Source organism: Anopheles merus, unplaced genomic scaffold (assembly GCF_017562075.2).
Source record: "Anopheles merus strain MAF unplaced genomic scaffold, AmerM5.1 LNR4000011, whole genome shotgun sequence".
Lineage (NCBI taxonomy): Eukaryota > Metazoa > Arthropoda > Insecta > Diptera > Culicidae > Anopheles > Anopheles merus.
This window is the reverse complement of record NW_024427591.1, coordinates 211,353-236,142: the sequence shown is the minus strand read 5'-3', so window position 1 is coordinate 236,142 and position 24,790 is coordinate 211,353. Positions and strand designations below refer to the sequence as shown.

General features: G+C 45.3%; 2 protein-coding genes across 2 annotated transcripts; both read right to left on the bottom strand.

Moving 5' to 3' along the window:
- Positions 1 to 2,789: 2,789 nt before the first annotated feature.
- Positions 2,790 to 3,389, bottom strand: LOC121600912 (polyprenol reductase-like). The gene has a single exon (XM_041929686.1). It carries the CDS (start codon positions 3,387 to 3,389, stop codon positions 3,198 to 3,200), a length of 192 nt encoding a protein of 63 aa, XP_041785620.1. The 3' UTR covers positions 2,790 to 3,197.
- A 54-nt stretch (positions 3,390 to 3,443) lies between these two features.
- On the bottom strand, positions 3,444 to 3,797 carry LOC121600929 (polyprenol reductase-like). The gene has a single exon (XM_041929700.1). It carries the CDS (start codon positions 3,795 to 3,797, stop codon positions 3,444 to 3,446), a length of 354 nt encoding a protein of 117 aa, XP_041785634.1.
- Between the last annotated feature and the right edge of the window lie 20,993 nt (positions 3,798 to 24,790).

Sequence of the window (24,790 nt, the reverse complement as noted above, 5' to 3'; positions counted from 1 at the left end):
TAGGAAAGCCAGCAGTAACAGTGGTTCAACAAATTCGAACGAAAAACATTTCGGTTATGAATAGCGGAGGAATATTGCATTACGTGACAAAAGAGAGAGCAATTAACTTAGAATCCTTTTTGCAGTTTATTATCGATCTGAAAGCAAAATTAGCAGAAATCCTTACAAGAAACCTGATTTTTGTGATGGACAATGTCGTCTTTCACAAGTGTGTAGAGGTCAAACAGGCTCTTGAAGATGGAAGAGATGAGGTTCGTTATTTACCACCTTACTCCCCATTTTTAAATCCTATCAAAAATCTTTTCAGTAAATGGAAAGAAATAACTAAGCGTGCCAACGCAAATTGTGATGTACAATTGTTGGAGGCCATAGAAGAAGGTGCTTCGTTGGTGACAGCAAGTGACTGTGAAGCATATGTACGGCATATGTGATTGTATATTCCCCGATGCATTAATGAGGAGGAGATAGTAGATTGAACAGTTCTGTTTATTTTATTAAAGTTTATTGTTGTGTTAATTAAAAACGAACTAAACAGCTATGATGTTTGCAATAAGCATCGAAAACATTTTTGTTCGATGCTTATTGAAATTCATTGAAATTCAAACACATAATTGGTTGAAATATTGAAATATTATTTGAACAATAAAAACAAGAGGATGCATTTCAAAATAAAGTTACAATATAAACTTATAGAAAATTTTTTCATTCATTTTTTAATTTGTTTTTGAAACTACGATATTTCTGCTAACCCACTATTATTAATTTGACATCGATGTTCCAGTCTAATTTTGTTTTTCGAAAGCGTTGTTGATTTCAGATAAATGACCAGTTTTTTCAACTCATTGAAGGAAAAACACATTCTTTCTTTCATTTTACTTGTTTTGCTAAGTTCGCTAGCTAGTAACGAGATAATTTGAGTTAAATTAGTACTTGTACATATTTGCTGTGATATTTTCAAACGATGATAATTTTCAATGTTAATCGTAATTATGGAACAGGCGTTGTAACAAACTGTAATGTAGTAAAAAATTTTCACCCGAAAGATGCAATTTAAACGATATTCAAAGTGCCACAGATTCATTAAACGACCTCCAAACGGGGTATTAACGATTCAAGCTCTTAACCTAAAAGGAAAATACTTATACCTATTTCCATCTACGTTCCAATCTCGTGCCGTTTGCATCGAATCGCAAACCGCCTGCTTGGAATTGCATGCCAGTACGATCGAATGCGTGCAACCATGGTTGAATCGCGTTCCACTACGGTCGAATCGTGTGCCACTACGATCGAATCGTGTGCTGCTACCATTGGATTTCTGAAAGGTAGAGCATAGTAAACTGTTTGTTTACGTTTGCAAACTGCTTCCTTCTTCGCCGATGGCAATTCGTTTGTAAAATTCTAATAAAATGTAATTATTAACTGACTACACGTAAAATCCTTGTTATCAATGAAGATTATGGTTTCTTGTTGGTGATAAAATCCTTGTTTTCAACTAATATTCAAAGATCAATGTTAATGCTAAAATCGTTGTTTCAAACTAATATTTGTGGGTTGTACCCATAATCAGTGAATAATTACCATTAGTATTTAAAAAAACGAATTGCTATCGGCGAAGAAGGAAGCAACTTTCAAACATAAACACTCTACCTTTCATAAATTCAATGGTAGCGGCACACGATTCGATCGTAGTGGTACACGGTTTTTTTAAAGCCAAAATATGGTAATGGATATAAATTTAATTACTTTTTCAAAAACTGTATTAAATTGTAAAGATTTTATCGAAATGCATGGTAAAATACTATAGGCGTCCCCCGAGATACGACAATTTTGATTTTGACAGTTAAAAGTTATCATTGAGACGAAATTGGAGTATTTTTTTGAATTTTTGTGCTGATAATCGTAATCGTAAACAAAGACATTTCCACAGATTCCACAACTGCTCGGTCTTGAATATCTATATTGTGTAAACGACTTTTGGATGAAAATTAATATATTATTGTACATTGTTTCTAATAAAATACACGATTGCATACATGCTGACTCTTCAATTTCAGTTATAAACTGCCGCGAAATTCCGATCCGTCTATTTTCGGCCTATTGAAATTTTAAAATATAGCTTCTAAAGGCCCATAGTTCACAATAGCATTGAGTTATATGAACAATAAATCATTGCAAATAGAAGATGAGGTCTTATTAATAAGGTCTTATTAACATATTAAAATAAATTTATTTTCATTTTACATATTGATTGTATTTGCATTATTAAATACAAATGCTGCACATTGAAAATCAATACATAAATTGTTGAATATTTTGACGTATTTTATTTCCTTCTATCCCATTGTGGCTAGAGCCTGCCAAACTGACAGATTGAAATTGCTTATACCGATATTGAAAAATAGTGTAACGATTTTGAAAACAAAACTTGTTGTATTGAACTGGCTTTTCAGACTTGAAATCACCCGTGCAGCCTTCAGCTTTCGTTTAACGTGGTTGAAATTTTCAGTTTCAACATTGAAGTGGCTTGGAAAACCCTGTAAAGAGCCTCCACCTAGTCAACAAATAGCCACATGCGGGTCGCGAGCCGTACTATGCCGATCGCTGTCCTAACCGATCCGATCTGTGTCCTGCCAGCCGATTGGAATGCACCTTCCCCTGCGCTAGAGCCACCGACCGTGAGCCGATAGTCATGCCAGTTGTTGATGAAAAGGTGTCTGTAAACAAGAAAGAAACAAACATGAAACTCAATCACACACCCGGAACATACAGCGCATCGCACCACAATGGACGACGCAACGTAGCTTCCGCTATGCTTCTAGTCTCGATGGCCGGACACACTCGGTATCGCTACACAGTTTGATCGTGTGCGTAACGAATATCGAACGAATCGAACGTATGCAGCCAGCTCTTGGCCACCCTCATTCGGCGTAAATGGCTCACCGAGAAACGGCTTCGCTGCCAGCTCGGCCACGTCGATTGCATCCTGCTACTGCCGCTTGTCAATGCGGTGCATCTCGAGTTCATCGACGACCGGTCCGTGTAACAAGGCATTCAAAGACGATCCAGGAAAACCAGCTGAATCCCATCAGCCGGAAACCAGCGACCTAAAAAAGCTGGACAAAAACCTTACCATTTTTTCGATCCTAAAAAAAAGCCCAACAACCGGAATGATATTATCCGCATCCTCACCGTCGATCTCACAGAACGAACGGGACGAGTGCTTTCCTTTGCTTCGGATAGTTGTGAATGTTTTCCACGTACCACTGGTGGGTGATTTTCAGCTTGCTCGAGAACACCTGCACGAACCAGGTCTCGTAGAACCGGCGCAAACACTGCAGCGTGATCAGCGTCATGGCAACCATCGTCTCGGTAGGCGTGGTGCGCACCATACGCTTGTTGGTTGCCAACGTATCGAGGAAGGCGATTACGTAGTCACGCGCTGGCTACATCATGACGGCAAATCCGGCCACCGACCAGAGGGCAGCAAAGACGTAGAAATGTATGAACCACACCTTCAGGATCTCCAGCAGGGGCTCCAATCGGTCCGATGATCCCTTCAGTGCATGCTTGTCATACCGGAACGTCTGCCGGATGGCAGTGGGCAGATGGTTTTCGATCGTTGCCAACAGTCCACCGAGCACCACGATCGTCACGATGAGGTTGACGAAAAGAAAGCTCGACCGAATATCGAACCACGGGAACCTGATGATATCGCAACGAAATGTAAACAAACCGCCATTAATGAAAACAACACCAATTGAAACTGACACAAAGGGCCCACAGTGCCCAGGTCGCATGTTCGAACTGTCACTGGTTTATTTACAGCGCGGAATTGGGTTTTAACCGCTGCAAAAAAATTGGTTGCCTACTTGACTATCGCTGCAAATTTTCGGTGCATGTTTGAGCAGCTGTGACATTTACGCGCACGGATAAGCCACCGGACGGTTAATCCGCCCCCGGATAATCGACGTTCTACTGTAGATTCCAAAATCGAATGACAGTCATTTACTCCGTCAGTCTTAGCTTCCTCCGTCCTCCGGAAAATACTCAGCCGCAACCCAAGCAAAGGCCTGCGCAGGTTTGGTGCCCTCTGTTGGTGAAATGGACGAACTATTTTAGGCGGCGGACCAAAAAAATAAAAAAATATTGGCGCCTATATTTTCGTCTGCTTCTTCTCCCTACCTTGCCTTACTTGAGCTTCAGCTCGTCCCTTCCGCCGCCAGCTGATTGGGTGTTGTGGTGTATGCGTTGATTCATATATGTGCATTGCGGTTGTGTATTGTTATTGGTGGGCGTTAGCATTTGTTAATTTGTGTGTGATCTTGAGACGCTGTGGTTTGGGATTTAAAGTGTTATCGGTGTATTGATGGTTTATTTTATTTCGTGCCGCTGCTGATAAGACCATTCGATGTCCGTGCCAATCGAGGGTGACGAAGCCTATATAAAACAATCGCAGGAGAAATCGAAATTTTGTCTCAAGTTTTCGGGTCTTGACACACACAGCGCGGGGAAAATGACCGTTCACTCTATCATGTCGTGACCCCCCACCCCGCCCGACGTTTTGAAGATGCCCTACAAGATAGCTGAACCAGCCTTTCTTCCGATAAGGTAACCGTAATCGATCATGCTGTATAAGGGGGGGAGGGGGGGGGGGTGTTAGTTGGGGGGTGCGTGCTCGCGTGCTCGCCTTCGGGGGTGCGTGCTGGCGGGCGCGCTTTCTTTGGTGCGTGCGTGCTTGTGGGAACCCCTAAACTATTTGATTCTGATGCGTACATTTTCATCCACTGTGGCTACAAAGTTCATGCATTTTCGATCTCGCTATCTGAGAGTCAACACTGTTAGGATTGACAATATCCTACACTTCGATCCTTTAACCCGACTCCATAAACCTGCAACCAACCGGACTTCAAACTGACAGAAGTGTGTGTGTCCGCGCTTTTCGTAGCGTCACGTTCTGTCTCTTTCTAACTCTTTCTTTTGTATGTTCTTATTCGACTCATTAACCTAACTACGTGAAGTGTGAAATAAAAGCTTGAACTAATATTCTAAATCTTTTCCATCAATCTTATTAGGTTATGGGCCCAGGTATTCGCTGGTGATAACAAAGCGTATAAGGATGGATAAAGAGATGGAATATGTGCGTGTACCCCTGTTCGATGGATCTAACTATCCGCAATGGAAGTACCGAATGTCGGTGCTACTGGAGGAGCACGAGCTCATGTCTTGCGTGGAGCAGGAAGCGGCGGATGATCATCGGCTTGTGGTAAACGAGAAGGACAGTGCTGAAGTCAAGGAGGCTGCAGTGAAATTGTCCGAGCAGAGGTTAAAGAAGGAAAGGCGTTGCAAGTCACTGCTGATTTCTCGGATTGGTGACAACATGTTTGAGTATATCCAAGATCAGCAGACACCCAGGGCTATTTGGTTGGCCTTGGAGCGGGTGTTTCAACGAAAAAGCATCGCCAGTCGACTTTACCTGCAAAAGAAGCTTCTCACACTACGGCATGACGGAGGAAGGTTGCAGGATCATTTCCTAACCTTTGAGCGAATCGTCCGGGACTACAAGTCAACCGGAGCAAAGCTGGAGGAAATCGATATCGTTTGCTATTTACTTTTGACGCTTGGGCCAGCGTATGCGACAGTAATTACAGCCCTAGAAACGATGCCGGAAGACAAGCTGACGCTGGAGTTCTGCAAGTGCAGATTACTTGATGAAGAGATCAAGCGAAGCGGCGAAGGCAGCAGCAAATCGAGTGGTTCGAGAGTGGAAGCGGCTGCATTCAGTGGATCTGGCGGATCGTTTGGTGGAGCGAAGAAGCAACAAAAGAAAAAGAAAGTTTGGAAGTGTTACGGATGCCAACGAGAAGGGCACAAGATCGCTGACTGTCCGGAAAAGAAGAAGAAGAACGACACGTCGCAAACGAGTGCACATCTTAGCAAAGATATTTGTTTCCTTAGTAGTGAGTACGATGAACCATCGAAAATGAGCTGGATAATTGATTCTGGTTCGTCAGAGCATCTGACCAACGATCGGAAGCTGTTCGAGAAGCTTTACCCGATGAAGGAACCGATGCGTATCGCAGTGGCGAAGGAAGGGCAGTTCATTGTCGCTAAGGAATATGGTGATATTCGTGTGCTAAGTGAAGAGAATGGCGAGTCGTTTCTGATCAGGTTAAAGAATGTGTTGTTCATTCCGGAAGCGCAGGTAAATCTGTTATCCGTTCGGAAAATGGAGATGGCCGGTTTGAAGGTTGTTTTCGCAGATGGTGTTGTTAAGATCGAGCGAAATTCTGAGGTTATAGCAATCGGGATGCGTCGCGGGAAACTATACGTGATAGATTTCCATCTTAACGAAGCGTCGTGTACAGCGTTATATTCGTGTGGACGAGTGCCAAAGAATCTCGAATTGTGGCATCGTAGATATGGACATCTCAGTGCGAAAAATCTTCAGGTGTTAATCGGAAATGACATGGTTTGCGGATTAAATGCGAAAGTTTCACAATTGGGTGGCGATTTCGTGTGTGAGCCGTGTCTCATCGGGAAACAAACGCGTAAACCCTTTTCCGCGCGCGAGGGTCGACAATCGTCGCGAGTGCTCGAATTGATCCATTCGGACGTATGTGGCCCGGTGACGCCAGAAGGGCTAGAAGGCGAAAAGTATTTTGTTACTTTTGTCGACGACTGGAGTCGGTTTACGATGGTGTTTCTGATGCGGTCAAAGGAAGAAGTATTCGACAACTTCCGTAAGTATGAAGCGCTGGTAAACGCAAAGTTTGGTTCATGTATTTCTCGCCTACGTTGTGACAATGGAGGAGAATACATCAGTCGCGAATTTAGGAGTTTTTGCGAGCGAAAAGGAATCCAGATCGAGTGGACAGTTCCCTACACTCCTGAACAAAACGGCGTGAGCGAGCGCATGAACAGAACTCTCGTCGAGAAAGTTCGATCCATGTTAGAGGACCGCAGCATCAGCAAAGTATTTTGGGGAGTTGCCATAGAGACGGCAGCGTTTTTGACCAACCGCAGTCCTGCCAGTCCGCTTGATCAGCGTAAGACACCGTTTGAAATGTTGGAGGGAAGAAAACCAAATGTCCGAAGCTTGCGAGCTTTTGGATCAACTGTGTTTGTCCACATTCCAAAGGAGCGAAGGAAGAAGCTAGACGCAAAATCCTGGAAAGGGGTTTTTGTAGGGTATGCTCGTAATGGTTATCGAGTATGGAACCCTAATCGCAAGGAGATCGTCGTAGCTCGAGATGTGGTCTTCCTAGAAGGTGAAACAACAACTATTTCGGAAGATAGTCCGAAGCCTAGCTGCAGTCCCGATGTGTTCCCGATTCGTAGAGATCGTTACGAATCCGAAAGTGAGTCCGAGGCAGAAAGTAATGACGAGGATGTTCCCGATGATTCAGGCGGCGTCTCGGAGGCGTTGTACATGATGCAGAGACAAACGATGCGGATGAGGATGAGACCTTCGACAGCTGTGCAGACAGAATTGATCCTGGAGAGGGTTCAGATGAAGCTGAAGACGAAATGGTCGAAGTTCGGAAATCGGAACGAGACCGAAAGCATCCCAGCTGGCAAGCGGAGTATGACATGGGATATACTGGTTATGCCATGAATGCAACTGCATTTGTGGATAATCTTCCGAGCTCGCTGGTTGAGATGAGGAAACGTCCTGATTGGAATCTATGGGAAACAGCTATTCGCGAAGAAGTGGATTCTCTAGAGCGAAATGAAACGTGGACACTAGTGAAACTTCCTAAAGGGCGTGTACCTATCACATGCAAATGGCTTTTCAAAATAAAGCAAAACGAGGCAAATGGTGAGCAGCGTTACAAGGCGAGACTTGTAGCACGTGGATTCAGCCAGAAAGCAGGTTTTGACTATGGCGAAACCTATTCGCCAGTTGCGCGTCTTGATACTGTGCGAACAGTATTGAGTATCGCTAATGAGCAAATGATGATAATTCATCAGATGGACGTCAAGACGGCCTTCCTAAATGGGCAACTGGAAGAGGAGATCTTTATGATTCCACCAGAAGGATTCGAGATAGGTAAGAATCTTGTATGTCGTCTTAACCGTTCTTTGTATTATTTCGTGCCGCTGCTGATAAGACCATTCGATGTCCGTGCCAATCGAGGGTGACGAAGCCTATATAAAACAATCGCAGGAGAAATCGAAATTTTGTCTCGAGTTTTCGGGTCTTGACACACACAGCGCGGGGAAAATGACCGTTCACTCTATCATGTCGTGACCCCCCACCCCGCCCGACGTTTTGAAGATGCCCTACAAGATAGCTGAACCAGCCTTTCTTCCGATAAGGTAACCGTAATCGATCATGCTGTATAAGGGGGGGAGGGGGGGGGGTGTTAGTTGGGGGGTGCGTGCTCGCGTGCTCGCCTTCGGGGGTGCGTGCTGGCGGGCGCGCTTTCTTTGGTGCGTGCGTGCTTGTGGGAACCCCTAAACTATTTGATTCTGATGCGTACATTTTCATCCACTGTGGCTACAAAGTTCATGCATTTTCGATCTCGCTATCTGAGAGTCAACACTGTTAGGATTGACAATATCCTACACTTCGATCCTTTAACCCGACTCCATAAACCTGCAACCAACCGGACTTCAAACTGACAGAAGTGTGTGTGTCCGCGCTTTTCGTAGCGTCACGTTCTGTCTCTTTCTAACTCTTTCTTTTGTATGTTCTTATTCGACTCATTAACCTAACTACGTGAAGTGTGAAATAAAAGCTTGAACTAATATTCTAAATCTTTTCCATCAATCTTATTAGGTTATGGGCCCAGGTATTCGCTGGTGATAACAAAGCGTATAAGGATGGATAAAGAGATGGAATATGTGCGTGTACCCCTGTTCGATGGATCTAACTATCCGCAATGGAAGTACCGAATGTCGGTGCTACTGGAGGAGCACGAGCTCATGTCTTGCGTGGAGCAGGAAGCGGCGGATGATCATCGGCTTGTGGTAAACGAGAAGGACAGTGCTGAAGTCAAGGAGGCTGCAGTGAAATTGTCCGAGCAGAGGTTAAAGAAGGAAAGGCGTTGCAAGTCACTGCTGATTTCTCGGATTGGTGACAACATGTTTGAGTATATCCAAGATCAGCAGACACCCAGGGCTATTTGGTTGGCCTTGGAGCGGGTGTTTCAACGAAAAAGCATCGCCAGTCGACTTTACCTGCAAAAGAAGCTTCTCACACTACGGCATGACGGAGGAAGGTTGCAGGATCATTTCCTAACCTTTGAGCGAATCGTCCGGGACTACAAGTCAACCGGAGCAAAGCTGGAGGAAATCGATATCGTTTGCTATTTACTTTTGACGCTTGGGCCAGCGTATGCGACAGTAATTACAGCCCTAGAAACGATGCCGGAAGACAAGCTGACGCTGGAGTTCTGCAAGTGCAGATTACTTGATGAAGAGATCAAGCGAAGCGGCGAAGGCAGCAGCAAATCGAGTGGTTCGAGAGTGGAAGCGGCTGCATTCAGTGGATCTGGCGGATCGTTTGGTGGAGCGAAGAAGCAACAAAAGAAAAAGAAAGTTTGGAAGTGTTACGGATGCCAACGAGAAGGGCACAAGATCGCTGACTGTCCGGAAAAGAAGAAGAAGAACGACACGTCGCAAACGAGTGCACATCTTAGCAAAGATATTTGTTTCCTTAGTAGTGAGTACGATGAACCATCGAAAATGAGCTGGATAATTGATTCTGGTTCGTCAGAGCATCTGACCAACGATCGGAAGCTGTTCGAGAAGCTTTACCCGATGAAGGAACCGATGCGTATCGCAGTGGCGAAGGAAGGGCAGTTCATTGTCGCTAAGGAATATGGTGATATTCGTGTGCTAAGTGAAGAGAATGGCGAGTCGTTTCTGATCAGGTTAAAGAATGTGTTGTTCATTCCGGAAGCGCAGGTAAATCTGTTATCCGTTCGGAAAATGGAGATGGCCGGTTTGAAGGTTGTTTTCGCAGATGGTGTTGTTAAGATCGAGCGAAATTCTGAGGTTATAGCAATCGGGATGCGTCGCGGGAAACTATACGTGATAGATTTCCATCTTAACGAAGCGTCGTGTACAGCGTTATATTCGTGTGGACGAGTGCCAAAGAATCTCGAATTGTGGCATCGTAGATATGGACATCTCAGTGCGAAAAATCTTCAGGTGTTAATCGGAAATGACATGGTTTGCGGATTAAATGCGAAAGTTTCACAATTGGGTGGCGATTTCGTGTGTGAGCCGTGTCTCATCGGGAAACAAACGCGTAAACCCTTTTCCGCGCGCGAGGGTCGACAATCGTCGCGAGTGCTCGAATTGATCCATTCGGACGTATGTGGCCCGGTGACGCCAGAAGGGCTAGAAGGCGAAAAGTATTTTGTTACTTTTGTCGACGACTGGAGTCGGTTTACGATGGTGTTTCTGATGCGGTCAAAGGAAGAAGTATTCGACAACTTCCGTAAGTATGAAGCGCTGGTAAACGCAAAGTTTGGTTCATGTATTTCTCGCCTACGTTGTGACAATGGAGGAGAATACATCAGTCGCGAATTTAGGAGTTTTTGCGAGCGAAAAGGAATCCAGATCGAGTGGACAGTTCCCTACACTCCTGAACAAAACGGCGTGAGCGAGCGCATGAACAGAACTCTCGTCGAGAAAGTTCGATCCATGTTAGAGGACCGCAGCATCAGCAAAGTATTTTGGGGAGTTGCCATAGAGACGGCAGCGTTTTTGACCAACCGCAGTCCTGCCAGTGCGCTTGATCAGCGTAAGACACCGTTTGAAATGTTGGAGGGAAGAAAACCAAATGTCCGAAGCTTGCGAGCTTTTGGATCAACTGTGTTTGTCCACATTCCAAAGGAGCGAAGGAAGAAGCTAGACGCAAAATCCTGGAAAGGGGTTTTTGTAGGGTATGCTCGTAATGGTTATCGAGTATGGAACCCTAATCGCAAGGAGATCGTCGTAGCTCGAGATGTGGTCTTCCTAGAAGGTGAAACAACAACTATTTCGGAAGATAGTCCGAAGCCTAGCTGCAGTCCCGATGTGTTCCCGATTCGTAGAGATCGTTACGAATCCGAAAGTGAGTCCGAGGCAGAAAGTAATGACGAGGATGTTCCCGATGATTCAGGCGGCGTCTCGGAGGCGTTGTACATGATGCAGAGACAAACGATGCGGATGAGGATGAGACCTTCGACAGCTGTGCAGACAGAATTGATCCTGGAGAGGGTTCAGATGAAGCTGAAGACGAAATGGTCGAAGTTCGGAAATCGGAACGAGACCGAAAGCATCCCAGCTGGCAAGCGGAGTATGACATGGGATATACTGGTTATGCCATGAATGCAACTGCATTTGTGGATAATCTTCCGAGCTCGCTGGTTGAGATGAGGAAACGTCCTGATTGGAATCTATGGGAAACAGCTATTCGCGAAGAAGTGGATTCTCTAGAGCGAAATGAAACGTGGACACTAGTGAAACTTCCTAAAGGGCGTGTACCTATCACATGCAAATGGCTTTTCAAAATAAAGCAAAACGAGGCAAATGGTGAGCAGCGTTACAAGGCGAGACTTGTAGCACGTGGATTCAGCCAGAAAGCAGGTTTTGACTATGGCGAAACCTATTCGCCAGTTGCGCGTCTTGATACTGTGCGAACAGTATTGAGTATTGCTAATGAGCAAATGATGATAATTCATCAGATGGACGTCAAGACGGCCTTCCTAAATGGGCAACTGGAAGAGGAGATCTTTATGATTCCACCAGAAGGATTCGAGATAGGTAAGAATCTTGTATGTCGTCTTAACCGTTCTTTGTATGGTCTCAAGCAGGCATCGCGAGCGTGGAATACAAGATTCCATAGTTTCGTACAGCGTCTAGGATTTACCAGAAGCTTGAGTGATCCGTGTCTTTATGTGAAGGGTTCCAAAAGCAGCCAGGTTATCCTAGTTCTGTACGTGGACGACTTACTTGTTGTCGGTCGTCAGTTGAAGCCGATAGAAGCTGTGAAGAAATGTCTTTCGAAGGAATTCGAAATGACGGACATCGGAGAGGTACGCACATTTCTCGGTATGAGAATTGACCGAGACATCAAAGAGAGAATCCTTCGCATCAGCCAGAGGGGATTTCTCAAGAACCTGCTTCGTCGCTTCAACATGTTTGAGTGCAAACCAGCATCTACACCGATGGAGTGTCGCCTACACTTAAAAAGAGGAGAAGAAGCTGAGCGTACTGAGAAACCTTACCGAGAGTTGGTTGGCTGTCTCACGTACGTAACTCTAACTTCAAGACCTGACCTATGTGCCGCGGTAAACTACATGAGTCAGTTTCAAAGCTGTGCAACGGAACTGCATTGGACACATGCCAAACGGATACTGCGGTACATTAAAGGAACGCTGGACTTGGTTTTGGTGTTTTCAGCGAAGGATCCGGTACCAGTACTGGAAGCATTTGCCGATGCAGATTGGGCGAATGATCTGGTGGATAGACGCTCTATCACTGGATACGTCTTCCGAGTATGCGGCGGTGCCGTCAGTTGGTTGACTAAGAAGCAGTCCACCATATCGTTGTCTTCGACGGAAGCGGAGCTCGTGGCCTTGAGCACCGCTGTTTGCCATGGAGTTTGGCTGGTTCGTTTACTGAAGGAGCTTTCGATGGAACCGGAGGGTCCGGTGGTCTACTACGAAGACAACCAGTCGACGATAAGGGTTGTCGAGGAGGAGCGAGATACAGCGCGCTTGAAGCATGTCGATGTTCAACATCGATTCATCCGTGAAGAGATTCAGCGGGGGCGTGTTGCTGTTCGTTATGTCCCGACCGGTGAACAAGTTGCAGACATGATGACCAAGGGCTTGTCATCCGGTGTGTTCCAGAAGCATCGAGCCAAACTGGGGTTGGCACCTTCCGGATATTGAGCGGGGGTGTTAGGATTGACAATATCCTACACTTCGATCCTTTAACCCGACTCCATAAACCTGCAACCAACCGGACTTCAAACTGACAGAAGTGTGTGTGTCCGCGCTTTTCGTAGCGTCACGTTCTGTCTCTTTCTAACTCTTTCTTTTGTATGTTCTTATTCGACTCATTAACCTAACCACGTGAAGTGTGAAATAAAAGCTTGAACTAATATTCTAAATCTTTTCCATCAATCTTATTAAACACAACCATTAGATTGGCACCACCATCTTTGTGATCGGTTCTGTTGTTGGGGGTGTTAAAAAGACACACGATCGAAGCAATCGTGCATGTGATATGTAGCACATTTCTTTCCAATTCAGCTAGCGGGCGCAAGTGGAAACAAAACTTGAATTAAATTCATACAAAAGAGGATTCTGGATTTATTTATTACGGTGCGCGTATGGTGCTGCACCTGTCCGTCCAGAATCTGGTGGCTTGTTGGCTTGGAGTCGGTATCATGACGCCGAGCGACCGCCACTGCCTTGGAATGGGTAAGGCTCGGTAGGTTCATGTTCTTTGGTCGATTGCATTCCGTGCATTTGTCGCGCCGCAGCGGTAGACCCGGCATCAACAAAGACAAAACCAAGACAAAAACCTTCCCCGGGTGTGGACTGCTGAGCAAATTTTTTTATTATTATTTTCATTGGCGCAATAACCTACGCGATCATGCCGGCCTTTTGAGAACTAGAGTACCACGTAGCCGGATAGTCGGCCCTTGTTATGGCGGACGGTTCATACGCGGTTAGAACCCACGACGGGCATGCAGATGTGCGGAACGAAGGCGGTGCCGTGGGCCCGCTCCTATCCAGCAGAAACTTGCATACTGCCACACTGTCTCCTGCCCGATGCATACGCAGCAGTAAGGGGGAAGGATGCACCTCCACAATAAAAAACATCTTCGTTAACCAGCGGTGGATCGACCAGTAGGCGGACTAGGCGATCGCCGAAGATTTCTTCGCTGTAGTATGCCCATTTGCCATTTGGCTGGAGAACCATTTGCACCTCCCCTCCACCCCCATGCCGGCAACAAATTTAGGGAATGTGACTGATAATCGAAGGGGCCCCATGTAGTGATGGGTCAAGTACCACTTTTCACTGTGTGGTGCTGTGGTACCACACACAGTCTACTGTGCTGTGTGTGCGTGGTACCACACTTAATGTGTGGTCGCACAGTAGCTGTGTTCCCGCACAGTTTATGTGCACGCACACAGCTACTGTGCGACCACACAGTTACTGTGTTATCGCACAGTTACTGTGCTTTGCACACTTTTTGTGCTCCGCACAGTTACTATGCTCCGCACAGCTATTATGCTCCGCACAGCTATTGTGCTCCGCACAGCTATTGTGCTCCGCACAGCTGTTGTGAGCGCACAGTTACACCGCGTTTTCGCATCAATCGAAACAGACATCATAAGAACGTCACACGAGGCGTAAACTTTGACGTAAACTGGATTTAAGCCATACATTTCTATAATCTTTTGAAGGGAAGTTTATGCTCTCTGATACAAATCAAGCGTGAACTTTTTGAGATTACGCTTCGTGTGCCGTTGGTATAACCTGCAAATCAGAGTCGCACAAACGTGAGGATTTCCCGTCAGACATCTCGAACAAACAAGACAAACATCGTCTCGAACCGATCAAATTCCAAACAAATGTGGTGTCTTGTTAGTATGTTGGTGTCTTGCGGAGCACAGAAACTGTGCGGAGCACATAAATTGTGCGATGGGTGGCACCACAATTTTATAAAATGTGCAATTATGCTCATTCTACTGTGCTGTGTGTGCGTGGTGGCACAGTGCTACTTGACTCATCACTAGTCCCATGGCCAACCCCCCCCCCCCCGCCGGGAATTTAAGTATACTGTTCAATCTCCCAACAGCTGTGTCCCAGTACCCGCTCCTACCGGTCATCAGCTACCATTTACAGGGGACTCGTCTTTCCGCCTAGGGCCCCGATTTCCCTAATCCGCCTATGTCGTGAACACCTTCCTTTCTTTGGCCGATCGATCATAACATTCCGGAAGAGCATACATTCAGCGACAGTTTTGCATACCACTCACACTCACACCCATGTGCTGGCGACTTAGCTTGTCTGTGTAAGCTACACCATACGAAAGCAAAAGCCTAGTGTAATAAAGTTATTCTTAATGCTTAACACGTTCAGTTGGATGGCAGACGCCAGGGACCGGTTTCACAATCAGCTTCAGGAATGTGGATGAAAATCAGCGCCGGGATGAATGTGTTAATGCAAATTAGGTTTCTGCGCGTTGCACAGTGTTTTGTTCGGATGGCCGAGCGTATACAATTTACATTACATCGAACACGTAATTAACAATACACAATACTTTATTAAAAGAACGATCAGCCCTACCCGTCCGGCAAAATGAGTGTATTTTTTGAGTGATTTGAATACCGCCCTCCGTTAGCAGTTACTCTTAGAGGAATGAGTTACACCCTCCCGCGAGCCCTCCCCCTCTCCACCCGTAACGCACGGTGCGCTCTGCAGTTCTCAATGTGTTGTGTTCCTTCCAGTCATGCTAAGAACACATCTAAAGATATTTGAGTAAAATTCAACGTAACCTCTGCAGGTGTCCTGACTCGTTTTGGCGCTTCTACAACAGCAAAACAAAATCCACGCATACACCGAAATCCATTACGTACAAAGGAGCAACAAGTGCCAACACTAATGAAATGTGCAATCTCTTCGCGGATCGCTTCGCAGATTGCTTTTCACCGGCCATGAATGATACCGATACCATTGATGCTGCTCTCGTCAACACTCCGGCTGGCGCAATTAACATGATCACTCCTTTCATCGACAGTGAGATCGTTTTATCAGCCCTAATGCAACTAAAGCCTTCCTTCGCTCCTGGACCCGATGGAATTCCTTCTACCGTGCTGAAACGCTGTCAAACGACAGTAGCACCTATCCTTGCAAAAATGTTCAATGCATCGCTAGCCAATGGCTACTTTCCCAAAACATTGAGGAAATCTTGGATGGTTCCTATTTACCCAAAGGGCGACAAGACAGATGCCATCAACTACCGGGGTATTACATCTTTGTGTGCCATTGCCAAGGTGTTCGAACTAGTGATATACAAAAATCTGCTACATGCATGCCGCAGCTACCTAAGCCCGTATCAACATGGATTCGTGCCAAAAAGGTCGACTACCACGAACCTGGTTGAATTTGTAACCTATTGCACTAGTCAAATTGATGCCGGAGCTCAAGTCGATGCAATTTATACAGATCTGAAAGCAGCATTCGACTCTCTTCCGCACGCAATTCTTCTCGCTAAACTCGATAAGCTAGGAGTTCCCAGCTCGCTCGTACAGTGGCTTAAGTCTTACCTAATTAATCGCACATACATCGTGAAAATTGATAAGCACATGTCCAAAGAAATAGCCAGCAGCTCGGGTGTGCCACAAGGAAGCAATATTGGCCCGCTTCTCTTCATATTGTTCATCAACGATGTTACCCTCGGTTTACCTCCCGACAGTATCAGTCTGTTTGCCGACGACGCAAAATTTTTTGCGCCTATTCACAACACAGGTGATTGTACATTCCTGCAAGACTGCATCGAAATTTTCTGTTCGTGGTGCAAGCGTAATGGACTGACTATCTGCATCGAGAAATGCTACTGTGTGTCTTTTAGTCGATGCAGGAGCCCAGTGACTGGGACCTACTTCATGGACGGCACTGCAGTTAATCGACAGAATCATGCCAAAGACCTGGGCGTTCTGCTTGACTCTAGTTTGAACTTTAAAGAGCATATCGATGACGTTGTAGCCAAAGGAAATCAATTACTTGGCGTGGTTATCCGGACAACTAATGAATTCCGCAACCCCATGTGCATCAAAGCTTTGTAAAACTGTATCGTTCGTTCGGTTCTGGAATATTCGTGCGTAGTCTGGAGCCCAACTACCGCTTCTTCAATTGCTCGACTTGAGGCGATTCAACGTAAGCTCACGAGATATGCCCTACGCCTACTTCCCTGACAGGATCGCAATAATCTTCCTCCGTATGCTGTGCGGTGCCGTCTTCTAGGCCTTGAACCTCTTTCGGTTAGAAGACGCAATGCACAGTGCTCTTTCATCGCTGGATTGCTAAATGGCTCTATCGACTCATCGCCTTTGTTGCATCGAGTCGATATCTATGCACCATCCCGAACACTTAGGTCTAGAGAAACTCTATTGCTCGCTCAACCCCGTTCCAGTGCTGGTCGGTCTGACCCTATGTTCCGCATGTCGGCTGTCTTCAACACTGTCTCGGATTGCTTCGACTTCGACATCTCAACTCAGTGCTTCAAGGAACGTCTCCGGCTTTTGCCGTGGCCGCAGTGAATTGCGATGCAAATCTTGTTTTTGCTATGTATTTTTTTTAATTGAACTGTTACATCTTAATTAGGCCATACAGCCCGTTGAAGATTAAATAAATAAATAAATAAATAATAAATAATAAATAAATAATAAATAATAAAGATAGTTGTTTCTTTCGTTTCTCGTTTTCTTTCATGCATAGCCACGATCGCAAATACGCACTTATTCTAACAACAAACACAAACACTGTTATTTTTTATTTCATTAAACACTTTATTGACACATAAAGTGCACTTTCACAACACATTCAGAATCTATCATACTCACGAATGGCGTCATACTGCAAAGTACCGGGTCGAGCCAGGCTGCGGGACACCTGTCAACAATCTGCGTTGCCTCTGTTCAGCAAACTCTTACTTGTCGATCCACGCACTGCATATGCGTCTGTGCACATTGTTTGTTCTTCTTCTTCTTCTTCTTTTGGCTCAACAACCGTTGTCGGTCAAGGCCTGCCTGTACCACTTGTGGGGTTGGCTTTCAGTGACTTTTGGATTACCCCCCCATAGCAGGATAGTCAGTCCCACGTATGGCGGCACGGTCTAGTTGGGGCTTGAACCCATGACGGGCATGTTGTTAAGTCGCACGAGTTGACGACTGTACAATGAGACCGGCTACATTGTTTGTTCACTTCACCGTATTAATACACGTTCGTATACATACATATTCGTTTTATCAAAATATATGTCAATTCGCGTAGCCAACCTTGAGCTATAAACGTCATTTCCACACAATTTCAGATTGCGCATAAATTTTTATGATTATATGCCCGAGGTATATAATTTTTTTTGACAGATAAATATATCAAACCGATCCGTTTGGCAGATAAATATATGCGCAATCTGAGATTGCGCATCGTTTGTTGATACGGTCACATTTGACCAAAACACACCAATGCACGAGACTTTGAACGAAATGCGCACCAGCGCACAAATACTGCGCGCGGAACTTACAACAAAACGCGCACAACCGTCTCCGACAAAGCGTCACGCTGCACTGGTGGTTTTGTACATGCAGGAGGGGGGACATACGGAGCAATGGTTCGATGGTGTAGTGTAAGCGAGACAACACGATGTGACGAGCAGCTCCAAGTTGTTCAGCTCGCTGAAAGAAGACACACACATTCACAGACGGCTCGTCATAGCACGTTATTTGTATTGGTGTTAGTGAAGCGCGCGTGTTAAACTGAATGCGAACTCTCATCGCCACGTGTTTCTCTTTGCTTCCTCAAGCTTCTTCAAACCCCTCTGTATGAATCACTCAAATTTTCAATCAACAATCAACGACAGTTGCCGGATAAGAGTATGTGTGTAGCAAGCCACCGGATAACCGAGGCGGTGAAGCGTGCTATCACTGGTTGTCTCGCTCTAGTTCGCCCGTCGAACATTTTTTGGTCGTGGTTCTAGATGTATGCACCAGATGGAACTCTGGTCGCTACACAGTGTTGAAGACAGCCGACATGCGGAACATAGGGTCAGACCCACCAGCGCTGGAACGGGGTTGAGCGAGCAATAGAGTTTCTGTAGACCTAAGTGTGCGGGATGGTGCATAGATATCGACTCGATGCAACAATGGCGATGAGTCGATAGAGCCATTTAGCAATCCAGCGATGAAAGAGGACTGTGCATTGCGTCTTCTAACCGAAAAAGGTTCAAGGCCTAGAAGACGGCACCGCGCATCATATGGAGGAAGATTATTGCGATCCTGCCAGGGAAGTAGGCGTAAGGCGTAAATAATAATTACGTTTTCTTGCATACTTTATTCCACTACCATTTTCTCTCGTGTCTTTTGTTGTAATCTAGCAATCGTGTAATTGTCAAACTTATATGTAGATCACAGTAGTCTATGAACGCTTAACGGATTAGTTAGTTGTAATAAAACCTTCAGTAAGAACAGACGTCTTTAGGTTATGGGCGACAAGCAAAAAGAAGTAGCGGTTCACGGAATATCGCAGTTTTCCGGAACAGGCTACGACACCCGGAAGTTTCGGGTCGAAGTGTTTTTGAAAGCGTCGAAGGTATGGGATGCAGTGGTAAAGGACGTTCCATCAGTGGCCAGTGAAATGGCCAAATTCGAGGAAATGGACGCGAAGACAATTTCTCTACTGGTGAGCTTCATTTCTGACGAATACTCGGGATGTATTCGAGAAAAATCAACTTCGAAGGAAATGTGGGAAGCACTAGAATATACATTCGCCAAGAATTCCTCGGGAAGGCAAATGGTCTTAAGGAACCAGATCGCTCATCTAAAGTTGAAGGAAGGGACATCGTTGCGCGCCCACCTTCAACAATTTGAGGATCTGGTTCGGCAGCTTCGAGTGGCTGGATCAAAACTTGAAGAAAGTGACATCTATTCGGCTTTGAGTTTAACGCTTCCGGAGTCCTACGATCCCCTGATGACGGCATTAGAAAATCTTCCTGTATCAAAATTAACGTATGAGTTAATGAAAACCCGGTTGCTAGGGGACGAGCGCTTGCATAGAATCGAAAATTCTGAGGAGAAGCCTACTGCATTCGCTGGAAAAAATCGAAATAGGAACGGTTTTAAAAATTTCTACGGAAAAAAACAACTGTGGGAAGAAAGGGCATATGAAAAAGGACTGCTGAATTAAAACGAAAGCCAACGATGCCAGTGAATCAAGACAAGTTGTGTTCATGGCGGATGGAATGGAACGTAGGGTAAAAACCGGTGATCAGCTTCAATTCCTGCTGGATTCAGGAGCTAATGACTACATGGTAAATTCGAAAAAGTTTTTTACAACCGTGGAAAACTTGAAACAGCCAGTTTTTATCGATGTAGCGAAGAATGGGGAATCTCTCGTGGCCAAAGAAACCGGCGTTATTAACGGAATGAGCAACCATGGCGTTCTGATGAGCGCTGAATCTTTAGCACCGTCGTCTTGGTCACATCAGTGAAGGTGCCATGGCTACTATGATACTTGAAGACCTTGCTCTGGGCGTGCGCTTCAAACCGGAAAAGCTCAAGTTCTGTGGCGTGTGTGTCTTGGGTAGACACTGTCGGGAGCCGTTCAATGGTGCCAGAGACAGGGCAACCCGACCGTTGGAGCGTATCTACTCTGACGTATGTGGACCGATCGAGACGCCATCGTGGGAAGGTCATCGCTACTTCGTCTCGTTCATAGACGATCAGTCCCATTTTGCTGTGGTGTATTTGTTTCGAAAGAAATCGGAGGTCTTTGAAAAATTCAAAAAGCTTTCAGCAATGGCGACTGCGATGTTTGGTACGAAAATTTCAAAACTCACTGTAGACCAGGGACGTGAGTATTTTTCGAATAATCAACAGAAGTACTACCAGGCGATGGGAATCCAGGTGGAGCCAACAGTAGCCTACTCACCGCAACAGAACGGGTTCGCGGAACGGTTCAACCGAACTCTTATCGAAAAGGTACGTGTTGATTGGATCGCATGCGTCCAAGTCATTATGGAGTGAAGCTGTACTGGCAGCTGTGTTCATCTTAAATCGAAGTCCAACGTCTGCGATATCAAAGAACGTTACGCCGGCTGAACTATGGTATGGAAGAGAGCCAAGTCTAGAAAAGGCTCGTGTCTTTGGATGTCAAGCATTTGCATGGGTGCCGAATCAGCAAAGAAAGAAGCTTCTTGCAGAAAGTCGACAGTTATTTATGGTCGGATATGCACCAAACGGCTATCGGCTATGGGACAAGGATTACACACAAATCGTTGTTGCTCGTGATGTGAAGTTTAACGAAACATATTTTCCATGGACGAATGATACAGAAAATAACGGAAAATTAATTGTACCGCTAACCTACCAGCAATAGGGGGAAGAAGTAATCGAGGAAGAAATGATCGAGGATGCCGTTAATGTACATCCGGTAGAAGAAGATCCTGACGAACAATATGGGGAAAACTCTTCAACTGAATAACATGACTGCGATGGAGTCCAATCGTGTAATGATGATGAAGAAGTAAGTTCCTTGACTATATTACTGGATTTAGTGCTTGTGCTGTTGGCTCTCCGTTCTCTTCAGACGTTCCAGAAATGTATAACGACATTAATGCTCGTGAGGATCGTGACCGATGGTACCTAGTGGTAAAAGACGAACTAAACTCCATGAAGGTCAACGATGTGTGGAAGCTGACGATGTGTCCAGCCGGTGTGAAACCACTAAAAACAAAGTGGGTGTTCCGGCTGAAGGAGGATGAAACCGGACAACAGGTCCGGTATAAGGCGCGACTTGTAGTCAAAGGGTTTCTACAACGGCCCGGGATTGACTTTGAAGACACGTTTGCACCCGTTGCTAGGCTGTCGACAGTTAGAGTAGTACTAGCCGGTGCCGTCCATCATGGCTTACACGTACACTAAATGGACGTCAAACGGCTACACAGAGTGTTAAAGGACCTGTACATGGAAGTGCCTCAAGGCGTGAGGGCAAGACCAGGCATCGTGTGCAAACTTAAAAAATTGCTTTATGGTCTAAAACAAGCTCCACGATGCTGGAATGACCGCTTCAACTTGTCATTGTTGAAGTTTGGGTTCCGTAGATCAAACCGGGACCACTGTATGTACGTTTCAACTGCAAAAGGTGAAGAAATTTATCTGGTGCTTTATGTCGACGATCTTCTGGTTGTTGGACGAAATATTCGAACGATGGAGAGACTGAAACAGCGGCTCACAGATGAATTTGACTGTGGGCAAAAGAAGTTTTGGCTTTCAGTGACTAATTGATTTCCCCCCATAGCAGGATAGTCAATCCTACGTATGGCCACACGGTCTATTTGGGGATCGAACCCATGACGGGCATGTTGTTAAGTCGTACGAGTTGACGACTGTACTACGAGACCGTACTAAGGGACTTCACTATAAGAAAAATCCAGGAAGTAGACTAAAGTGTACCGCAACTGTGAACCTTTATTTCACTTTCAATTCCGCGACGATACACACAGTAAGCCGAGCTAGAACCTTCTGCCTTGCTCCAGCCGATCGCGGCTTTTTATATCCTGCTTGACCCTTACGTGAAAGAGAAGAAATGTTCTTGTCATCAAGTGAGTCTGAATATGTAGCGCTAAGTGCTGCTGTTTCCGAAGGAATCTGGTTGGCTGGTATTTTGGAAGATTTGCAATGCAAAACACCATCGGATCCAGTTATTATATTCGAAGACAACCGTGGTTGTATTGGTCTGGCTGAATCAATATCGGAAGAATGCTGAATCAAAAAGGATAAAGCACTTGGATGTTAAACATCATTTCATTAAAGACCATGTTGCTGCTGGTAATGTTAAGTTTGAAACGATAAGTACTACTGAACAGCATGCGGATATATTAACGAAAGCTTTGGATGCAAACCTATTTGAATATCTCAGAAGCAAGATTGGAGTCAGCGATTGAGAGGGAGTGTTGTAATCTAGCAATCGTGTAATTGTCAAATTTATCTGTATAATTATGTTATTGGGCTCCAGAATATTCCAGAACCGAACGAACGATACTATTGTAGACAGCTTTGATGCACAGGGGGTTGCGGAATTATTTAGTAGTCCGGATAACCACGACCAGTAGTTGGTTTCCTCTGGCTACAACGTCATCGATATGATGTTTAAAGTTCAAACTTAAAACAAGAAGAACGCCCAGGTCTTTGGCATGATTGTGACGATTTACTGCAGTGCCATCCATGAAGTAGGTACCACCGGCTAAAAGACACACAGAAGCATTACTCGATAGCCAGTCCATTGCGCTTGCACCACGAACAGAAGAACAGCAGCACTGTTCGGTGGTTTTTTTACCACATTTTATTTGCGATCAACTTTCTGCGTGTGCCTTGTTCTCGATCTCCTAGTGTTGCGGGCGCTAGCAGCGCTGCACGACATTGGTACTCTGGGTTGTCGTGACCGAGCGACAACTGTCAGACGTTTCGGTGTCAGCGATCGGGAGGCGGCGAACGTGCGCGAAAGCCGATCGTGCTTCTTCGGGGTTCAGCAGCGAGGGAATATAGACGTGCCGCGGACAGTGTTTTAGCTTGTTAGCTTTAAGCAGTTTTATTATATATGTTTGTAAAAGTTTAAACGTTGTGTCCGGAGTTTTCAATCGGCCTCCGTCCTATATCACCTCAACACCGGACGTAACACCTAGCGAACACACACTCACACAACGCTTCGGCTTGTGGTTTTACACTTCAAAAACGCGGTAATCTGATAGAGCGCAGGTTGCGTCACTCGGTGGCTGTCAGCTGCCATGATGCATTCTTAACAAACAATAGCTGGCATCGCGAAAGAAATGGTTTAAAATTAACAGTCGTTAAAAATTAACCAGAGTCGTTAAAAATTGCTAGAATTTGGCATCGCGTACGCATTGAGTTCATTTGTTAATTTTAACGACTGGTCCCATGCCGTCGTTAAACAAACGACTATCAAGAGCGTATGCGATACAAATTAACAGTCGTTTAATTATACTGCTCGAATTTTTTCCCCGTGTTTGCCTATATGCGATATCGAGCAGACGTTAACTGTTTTGACGATCGTTTATTTTAACAGGAATGAACAACAAATGAACTCGGTTAAACCAAAATGAACTTTAAACGACTGTTAAAATGTGTTCATTTATTCGCGATGCCGGCTAATATGAAGAGAAGCGGGCCAATATTGCTTCCTTGTGGCACACCCGAGCTGCTGACTATTTCTTTGGACATGTGCTTATCTTTTATGGTTTTTTTGTGTTTCGGACAGGTGCACAATTGAGGATATTAAAGACACACGCGGCTCTTCTGTATCAACCACTTATATTCTAATATAAATAACATATATGCTACAAGACTGTTGTGCGTGTCGGGTCGCGGCATATGATCGAGTGCCGACCCTCGGTAGCCCGATCGCTCCCGAAGCCCTTAACGGCCATTCGGACGTCGGATGCTGTCAGTTGCACGACAGCATCGAGTCGCGGTTACACTGCACCGTTTCTGTACACAACATCTCCCTCTCTTAATTCAGCTGGTACAGCTGCAACCTGCGCGGCGCCCTTCTATCACGAGAAGAGCGGCGAGGTGGACCATTCATTTGTACACATACGCAGACTATGCTAGGGGAATGTTGTGCCACGATGGCTAAAACTGGGTGTGCTAAAATGCTAAAAATTGTGACGGCTATTTTGTTCCAGAAACTTTACCCTTAGCCATTAAAATATCCTACCGTAAATTAATACCATTATTTTCCATTCTTGTATCACTTAATTTCTAGCACTTCCTTGAGACATGTACCCTCTCGCCAGGGATCCTGTAACTCATATGCCCGTTTATAAATCATTATTTACGCCCACGCTAAGGTTCTTGCGACCTCATGTGTCTCCCTTTTCTTTGGTACGCTTCGTGACAAATTATCGGCGAGGGCTGTTTACGAAGGTAATTGGCGCTATCTATTCGACCTTCATAATTGCCATAGCTATATAATCTGCGCAGCATTGTATCACGTTGCATGGGCTTAACCACCTCATTGTAAGGGAATGGAATTG